The sequence below is a fragment of the Pinus tabuliformis genome, chromosome 7, assembly GCF_031772625.1.
Source record: "Pinus tabuliformis cultivar Carrire ecotype Pingquan chromosome 7, CPIR1, whole genome shotgun sequence".
Taxonomy (NCBI): Eukaryota; Viridiplantae; Streptophyta; class Pinopsida; order Pinales; family Pinaceae; genus Pinus; species Pinus tabuliformis.
Window position 1 is genome coordinate 1,556,852,498 of NC_142293.1, and position 10,116 is coordinate 1,556,862,613.

The following is a 10,116-nucleotide window of genomic DNA, read 5'->3' on the forward strand; positions in this document are numbered from 1 at the left end:
TTTTTCATTCCCTTAAAACCAAAAAATAATATTTAGTTTTTTAGTATAATAAATATATATATATATATATATATATATATATATATATATATATATATATATAGATATATAGATATATTTTTTATATTTTATATAAGGAATTTAGGACTTTTAGGAGAATATTGAGTATGACAACAAAGACAAAAGCTAAAAAGAGAATAATAAAATTTATCCCAACTACCCAAAATATATCCAATTCTAATGTTGGATGGAGTATGACAACAAAGATAAAATCTAGGAAGAGAATAATAACATTTATCCCAACTACCCAAAATACATTTAATTCCAATGTTGAATGGAAAAACGATCTACCCATAGCATCATAACATCCCACTAGTAGGGAGATCGTTTTTTTCCATCCAACATTGGGGCTTGCCCTTGCCTAGGCTTAGACTAAAATAAAAAGATAATATTTAGTCTTTATAGTAATATTAAACAAACACACATATATATTCTTTGTGAAGACATATTTTTATAATTTATATGAGGAATTTAGGACTTCAAAGAAACTATTGAATATGACAAGAAAGTTAAAGGTTGGGGAGAGAATAACAACATATCATAGCATCATAGCATCCCACAAGTAGAGAGATCGCTCTTCCATCCAACATTGGGGCTAACACCTAGTTCGAATATATGTGTGTGTGTGTGTGTGTGTGTGTGTGTGTGAGAGAGAGAGAGAGAGAGAGAGAGATGACGTGTTTATTTCATTCACATATTTAATGTTGCATAACTTATCATACGTATAAAGAACACGAACATAAGATGTACTTTGAAAAAATCCAAAAAATCCAAGTTGGGGGAGAGGCATATGATCTACTCTTTTCACATGTGTATAAGTGAAAATATAAAGAAAACGCTGCCACTATGGAGTTTCCATGGATAATGTATGTTTTAAATGGTTGTTACATTAAGATGATCTTCTACTTCCTTCTTATCCTTCAAAGTTGTTTCCTATAAACCTAGTATTTAACCCAATTTAACTCAATTTTTAACATGATATGATAATAATTTAGGGTTAAGCTAAGAGTTTTTACATGTCTCAATACCTAATCAATGTGAAGGTTTTAGTCTCTTTAATACCTTTTTAAAATTCTACATGTGAGTAACTCCACATTCTCAGTGATGCTAGTTAGCATGGCATCTACTTAGTATCAGGGTGGTCAAGGTGTGACTAGCTCCACATTGTAAGTAATGAAAATTGACCTAACATCTATTTAATATCACTTTGGTCAACAATATAAATTAACTTTCTCAACAAACTCCTATTAAGGTGATTTTTCAATTGGAAAGCTCTTAGTGTATTATGAACTTTGTTGACAAATTTTTGACTAAAAAATAATCATTTAAAGCTTTAAATGAGTTTCAAAAAGTTTTGGACCCCAAAGCATCAAAATTAAATTTAATAACAATACAATTTAGTAACTCTAATTGTTTTCCCCAAAAAATAAAAAAACAAATTAAATCATAATTGACTCAAAATCTATATTTAAATATTTTGATTTTATAAAAAAAAAAATATTTTTTCCAAAAACCATGAATTATAATTAAAATCTATGTATTCATTTAAATATATTTGTTAATTTTATCAAAAAATAAGAGGATTTTGTTTTATATTGGATGGGCATTTGTACATATCATGTGAAGGATTGTAACAGATTATGAATATTAAGACATAGTAATAATCATGATTGAATTATTTTTTCCCTGTTGGGCAAAGGCATTTGTACTATTTAACGAGATGCATGCAGCTTATTCTATAGCATCACATATATACAAATGTTTGCATTTGTACTATTTAACGAGATACATGCTAATTTTGATATATACCAATGTTGAGATTTATTACATGCTAATTTTGATAGCTTATTCTATAGCATCACATATATACAAATGTTGGGATTTATTTACCGAATAATATTTGGATAGGAATTTTGATGTACGTAAAAAGTCTAAGTATGGTCGTGGGTGGCCTGTGATCGGAAAGTGAGGTAGCGAACGTTCATATGGAAATGCATAAGTACGATAGTATGGATCAACACGAACATCATATAGCGCAACACACAGTTTCAACGCAAAGGCAATAAGTGCACAATGATCAAATAACTAGATAAGTATTTTATGAAAAGGATGGTTCATCACATAGAAGACACGTATGGAAAAGCATAAGTACAATAGTGTGGATCAACACGAACATCATAGTTTCAAGGCAAAGGCAATAAGTATTTTATGAAAAGATACTATTTTATGAAAAAAATTGTTCATCCCATAGAAGATACGTATGGATCAACAATCTTCAATGCAAAGGCAATAAGTGCACAATAGTCAAATAACTAAATAACTATTTTTTGAAAAGGATTGTTCATCACATAGAAGACACGTGTGCTCTATTTTTTCCATTTGTTTTCACCGTAGCTCTTCAATTTTGCATTGTGCATTAGTCTACATTCATCCCTACACCTAGTCTACATTCATCTCTGCACCTAGTTTTTCTTAGGAAAAAATTGTCCAGGGTTATCTTGGAAATATTGTCTAGATGTAGTCATTACTATGTCTTTCTATTTTAGTGATGCTTAGTGCTGAGCAACGAAATATCTCGGTAAAATTACAAGATTGGATGTAAAAAGAATTAGCAATAAGCGTACTTTAACAACACTTTCTTATGGCATGAATGAGAAGGAGGGCCTAGTTGTTGTGTTGAATCTTAGTGGGAGTACTTTCGATGTAACAATGCTTGAAATATCCCCTGGTGTATTCGAGGCATGTTCCTTCTTTTGAGATGTTAAGTTATTTTACATTCATTATTTATTTCTTCTCATTCTCTACTTTATCACGCAAATTATTGTAACCTTGTTAGCTTTTTATTATAGATAAAGGCCACACATGGTGATAATTTATTTTTTGGGGGTGAGGTGCTTTGCTCCAGTATTTATTTGTTGAGCTCAAAAAGACAAAAAAAAAAAAATGACTTATCCTAGGATAAGCTAGCCTTACAAAGGCGAAGGTGGAGTTGTGGAGTTGATAGATTAATCTACCATTTATCACGAGTATAAAGCATTTGAATGTTACATTAACTCATTTGAAGTTTGAAATCTTAGCAGATCACTTAATCGAGAGAACAAGAATCCCTTCCAAGAGTTGTAAAAAACAAGCATGGATTACCACATTGGAATTGGATGAAGTTATTCTTATGGGAGGAATGTACCCGGTGCCAAGGGTTCAAGAGATTGTTGTTGAGATTTTTGGAAAGACGCCAAGTAAATGTGTTAATCCAGACGAGGCTATAACAATGGGTGCTGCCATCCAAAGTGGAATTTTGCGGGCTAATGTAATGGAACTTCTTTTACTCGATGTAACTCCACTTTCTCTTAGATTAGAAACACGGCGGGGTTTTCGCAAGGTTAATAAGAAGAAATATAACAATCTCAATGAATAAGAATCATATATTCTCAATTGATGAAACGAATCCCAACGACCTTTGTACCGTACACAACTCAAGAAGTTGCAGTGTGCCAATTTACTTCACAGAAATACAAGGACACTCTTGCGCAGTGTGCCGATTTTATTCACGTAAGAGCAACTTAATATTAGATTTTATTCAATTAACAGCAATTTAATATAATTAAGCTTAGAGATTGCTATTTTATAGGGAGGATCGTAGATATGGGGCTGCGTTCTCGATAGCTTCATTGATTTCTGCTTCAAATATATGCATAGCAGCCGGCGGCAAACATACTGGAACCACTATGCCCTCCACCCCACTTCTGTTACGATAAGGGATGAGGAAGCTTGCCAAGCCCGCCATTGCCGCTGGTCCCACTCCACCTTGTGCTGGCCCGGCGTAGGCTGCTCTTCCCCACCCCAAATCCACATCTCCAAACCCGATCTTAGTACAGTCCGAGACCGCATAGGTGCCCACCACTGTGAAGAGAGGGCGCCCTCTCAACTCCATCAAATCTATCACTGATCGCATGTACTCGCCATTCACGCTCATTTTCGCTTGGCGGATCAACTTCACAGCGAAGGACAACGGTTTGGTTGCCAGCTCTCCTGCGGTCGTCTTAGCGCACGGGAAAATGATCGCATTACCGTAGAAGTTTTCGGGAATCGGCGGGTCGAATCTCGCTCGGCCATCCAGCATGAATATGAACCGAACTTCCTGCTCAGAGGGCAGTTGGAGAGCCCTCGTTCTCGAACGCCACAAACAGGCCGATAGAACTTCAAAGGTCGGGCACTTGCCTTGCCCTACTGCTTGTCTCTTCAGCGACTCGATCTCCTTCGGCCCGAAAAAGAATGAACTCTGCCTCATCTCCTTCACGTTCGCCATCTGCCCGTCTTTGTCTTCGATTTGATCATATTCGTAGTGGGGGAATTTAACTGTGGGATTCGTCCGCGGTCGGAGGATTTCTCTTTCCCAGACTGGACGAACCGAAGGCCTCGCAGCCCCTCTCGCCATTTCGCCGAGAGCTTTCAAGAATTGAACGAGGCCAAGCGCGTCGCTCATGGTGTGATTCAAACGAAGGGCGAAAATGAACCCTCCGCATCTCAACCGCGTTACCTGAAATATCGTGATAAGCAACACGTTAAAAAAACATAATTTCGACTGGAATATGAATTGCGTTCATCAAAGAATGAGTTATCAATTAACCTGAATGAGGAGGAGGGGAGAATTGGTAATAGTTTCCGAGCCCGGCACATCATGCAGCAGATCAGCCAAGCAGGGGAAAGGTGGGTGCAGGTCTCCGAATTCCTCCATGGAAACGTCGGCATCAGCTTCCACAAACAGCACGCCTTCGCTCGTGCAGTCCACGAGGAGCTTACCGAAGGGCGCTTCTCTCAATCTTCCGGCAAAAGGATAGTAAAACACCAAAACCTTCGCCAGCGCCTCTCTGATAACTTTGGCGGGATCCTCACCTTTTTTCGACGGATCGAACCGATAGAATTGAAGGTTGGGAATATGAAATCTGAGAGACAGTTGATCATCTAGATTGGAAAGGTATAGCAACCCTTTGGGAGTAGGCAGGAGAGGATCGACAAGGATAGCCGGCTTTCTGGTGACCTTCATATTCAGAGCAGCCATGAAAACAAAGCTGTGGAGAATCAATGAAAGGCTATGAAGCGAGCACGCAATCGAAGATGGATGAGACGCTGAAGCCTGCGTTTGGTGAGATATATATAAATCGAAGCCCGCCTTTTTCTACTGATGTGACCAGTATAACGAATACCATCCGCCATGACAGACTAAACATGAAAGATGTACAACAAAGGTGACGTCATATGTTTTTTATGGAATTGGATTCTTAAATTTTTATTTTTATAATAGTTTTTTTTTTAAATTCAAGGAAATGGTATGGATCTGATTTTTTCTAAATTTTCTAGAATATTAGTATAATATTTAGAGTGATATATAAGTCAAAAGTTAAAATTATGAACATTTTTTTAATTAAATTTATTAATTAAAAAAATTTCATGTAAAATACTATTATATAAATTCAATTATGGTTGTTTTTTTAAGTATGTGGCATTATAAGTCATAGTATTAGCACATAGTATTGTATATATGTTAAATTTTATATAGAATATTTGCACTTATATACATAAGTCAAAGTCAAAATTGAAATTTATTTTCAAAGTAATTATTTTTTATTAATTAAAAAATTCTCATGTGAAAGAGTATTATATAAAGTCAATTATGTGTTTTTCACATATGTGGTATTGATAAGTCATAGTATTAGCTCATCATATTGTAACAAAGACTATTTAGAAAGTTGAAATTTATGAACAAAGTAATTATTTTTTTTTTTTTTTTTTTTTAATTAAATTTGTTAACTAAAAAAATTTCATGTGAAAGAGTATTATATAAAGTCAATTAAGGTTTTTCCAAATATGTAATAATGATAAACCATATTATTAACCAATAGTAGTGTATCCATGTCAAATTTTCTAGAATATTTATAAGTATATACATAAGTCAAAAGTTGAAATTTACCTTTAAAGTAATTTTTTTTGTTTTTGTTTTATTAATTTAATAATTAAAAAATTCTCATGTGAAATAGTATCATATAAAGTCAATTATGGTAATTATTTATTTATTTTTAATTATACTTATTAATTAAAAATTTCTCATGTTAAATAGTGTCATATAAAGTCAATTATGGTTTTTTCAGGTATGTGGTATTGATAAGCCATAGTATTAGCCCATGGTATTGTAACAAAGACTATTTAGAAATTAAGAATCTTCATGATAAAGTAAGGGTAAGTCTTTAATCCGTTGTGCAAGTGATTAAGTGGATGGTAGAAATTTAATTTACATAATATTTTAAAATAGTTTTAATAATAGATATTTAATTTACAAAATATTTTAGTAGATGAAAACTTGAGATTTATTTCAAAAATAGTTATACTCCTTCAACATTTTTAATTAAATTGATTAATTTAAAAAATGACATATTCATGTCATATAAATATGAGTTGTGTTTTTTTTGGCATGTAGTATTACTAAGTCATGAGATTGACCTTTGATATTGCGACAAAGTCTATTTATCATAATAAATTTTATGATATAGTTTTAATAATAGATATTTAATTTACAAAATATTTTAGAATATTTTTCGATGTAGTAATAGGTGAAAACTTGAGATTTATTTCAAAAGTAGTTATACTCCTTCAACATTTTTAATTAAATTGATTAATTAAAAAATGTCATATTCATGTCATACAAATATGAGTTATGTTTTTTTTGGCATGTGGCATTACTAATCATGAGATTGACCTTTGATATTGCGACAAAGTCTATTTATCATAAGAATTTTTATATATATATATATATATATATATATATATATATATATATATATATTTATATTCTTTTTCTATTAATAACACAAATCATTTAAAATAAAATTATAATTTAGTTAAGTTTTATGAATTTTTAAAAATTTGGCAATGTGAAATATATCATGAGCTAAATGTTTTCATACTTATAAAAATCATAAATTTGAAATATAAATACTAATTGAGCCGAGAGGCTCATTCTACAACCCAAAGAGATGTGTAAAGTATGCCCATGTTCAAATTGGAATTGACATGTGCCCCTTTTGATATATATATATATATATATATATATATATATATATATAATGACAAATATAATAAAAAACAAAAATGAATATAATTATTTAGTTTTTAATTAAAAGTATTATAAAATATCATAATCTCACTTTATGTCCATACTAAGAAGAAGTTGTAAAAATATTTCGCTCACTCTCGACCATAAATAAAATATATAATAAAAAAACAAAAATGAATATACATGTTTAGTTTGTTTAATTAAAAGTATAATAAAACATCAATAATCTCACTTTATGACCATACTAAGAAGTGGTAAAAATATTTAACTTTCACTCTCAACCATAAATAAAATATTTTGATGTCAATATTAATCAACATAATCTTATATGATCAACTTTATATAGAAATAAAGTAGTTAAAAGTTTAAAAAGATATATATATATATTAATTGAATTTCTTTTTTAGTTTATTTTTTATATATATATAGGATCAACGTGTAGACATTTTATTCAAATTTTTAACTCTAACATAAGTTTTCATCTCAGGAGATTTGATCCCTCTCAGTTCTTACTAGATCCATGATTAAGATGGATCTTGTTAATAACAACTTATGTTAACCACTTTTAATGATAACTTAATCACGTTTCTAACAAGATCTAAGAGGGATCAAAACTTTTGAGTTGAAAACTTCGCAAAATTTGAATAAAATATTTTCATTTTGATCTTCTAGTATATATAGAGAGAGAGACCATTTGTAATTTCACCTTCTAATTTTTCATTGTTTATGTTGCATTTTTTAATGTATAAAATGGATCAAAATTTACATGGGCATAGTAGTGAGATTGCTTAAAATGTTTCACCTACTAGTATAGATCCATTTTAAGCACAAATTTAAAATCAATAGAGAGGGATCAAATTTCTTCAGGTGAAAACTTAGTTTAGAGTGCAACAAACAATATGTAGTTTTTCATTGTTTAAATTGTATTTTTGAATGCTATAGAGATTGCAAAATATGTACATTGAAATGATTTTTTATTATTAATATATTTTTAAGTATATGTCAATATTAATTCATATTAAAATATTGTATTCACAACCCCCATTGCATATTTTATTCTATACAATTTTTATATATTTTTTAAGATGTCAACTCCAAGTTGAGCACTGACATACTTACAATCATCATACTACGATGCAAAATGACCCCCCTATCGACTCAATAGTTTATTTATTTATTATTTTATTTTATTTTTTCAGTTGCTTTATATAATGTATATATAGTTTTTAACGCTATATATAGTTTTTACCGATCCTTCATAGTATGGACATAGAATGAGATTATTGATGTTTATTATACTTTTAATCAAACAAACCAAATACATATATTTATTTTAGATATCATGTTTTGGGATTCAACTGCTTTAAGTAAGTCATTCATCTATGACCATTTCCATGAGAGGTAGTCGTAATTTCTCTCATCATTTTGAATAGTCCACTTAACACTCATTGCATGGGTGATGCTCACAAGGGTGAAGAAGTGGGATTGAAACTAGTGAAAATAAATCACATAGTGTCAATCATCACTGATATATTCATTTTTATTTTTTTATTATATATATATATATGGTTGAGAATGAGTAAAATATTTTTACTACTTGATGTTTTATAATACTTTTAATTAAATAAACCAAACATTTTTATTCATTTTTATTTTTATCATATCTATTTTATATATATATAGAAGCACACATGTCAACTCCAAGTTAAACACGGAATATCATACTAGGTTGTAGAATCATGAGAATTTGGGCTCAACAACCACATTATCAAAATATATCTATGTAGCGTTTTAAAAAAAAAAAAAAAAAAAAAATTAATACTTACCTACCTTAACAATAACAAATTAAAAAAATACTCGATGTAGCATTTTAAATTTAAAAAAAAAATAAAAAAAAAATAATACTTACCTACCTTAACAATAACAAATTAAAAAATAGTCATAAAAATATTTGTATATCTTTCAAAAATAAATACTTCAATTTCCAGTTTAATTTCACAGAGAGATAATGTAATTAGTTTAATTTCACAGAGAGATAATGTAATTAATGCACAATTTCCTCATTATTTAATATGGAGCGGAAAAGTGGTATTTAAAATATTATGCTAAGAAGCTAATAGACAATAATGACCTTTGCAGTGGAATCTGGTGATACAATTTTAGGTGAGATTGTGAATTTTTGTTGTTCAAAATACTCTTTTGAATACATAAATAGATTAAAAAACCCTATGACACTCAAATTTTGTAGATTAAATGACTTATTTGGATTCTTAAAAAATTGTAGATTAAACAACTTGATCTTGTGATTCTTAAAAATCTCCGCTTAATATTGAGTAAAATTAATCGTAAAAAAATACAAAAAAAGATTGTGTAATTTAACTTCCTTTTGTTAGGATATTCCGACACATAGGAAATACTTAAGTATAACTTGGTCTAGTGTGGAGTTAGGTAAAATGTGTTTCTTTACTATGTACTCTTGTAACTTACAATCCGACGGTCACGAGATGTAGTGATCCGACAATTCATTCTCTCTCCTCGGTATTACCGACACTTGATCCGTGGCTTAACACCCGATTGGTCCATGATCTCTATTTAAAGAGCATGGGGGGTCATTTTTAAGGTAATCGTTCATGAGAGAAGCTTATGTAAATTTTCATTCTTTTATTAATAAATTGCCTGAAGTGGCCGCGTTGGCTCAGGCCGTGGACTGTTTCCCTCTTTAAGGGTTTTAACCACATCAACAATACTGGTGTATTGATTTGTGATATGTTTGTGAGTGGTGTCATTTGGTGTTCTGTCTGAGGAACTTACCCTGTAAATTCCTACATGGTATCAGAGCTATTTGAAGGTTGCATCTGTTGGTAATCCAAATCTAAAGCCGGTAGAACTGCATCCAACTACCGTTTCCTAGATCTACTATTTCTGACTGCTCTATTGTGTTAGGAGCA

General features: G+C 30.9%; 1 protein-coding gene across 1 annotated transcript; it reads right to left on the reverse strand.

The window, feature by feature from the left end:
* Window positions 1-3,456: 3,456 nt before the first annotated feature.
* LOC149253904 (benzyl alcohol O-benzoyltransferase-like) lies at window positions 3,457-5,119 on the reverse strand. Its single transcript, XM_089456964.1, has 2 exons — window positions 4,688-5,119; window positions 3,457-4,597 (listed from the first exon to the last, which is right to left on the reverse strand). Exons 1-2 carry the CDS (start codon window positions 5,117-5,119, stop codon window positions 3,683-3,685), a joined length of 1,347 nt encoding a protein of 448 aa, XP_089313090.1. The 3' UTR covers window positions 3,457-3,682.
* Between the last annotated feature and the right edge of the window lie 4,997 nt (window positions 5,120-10,116).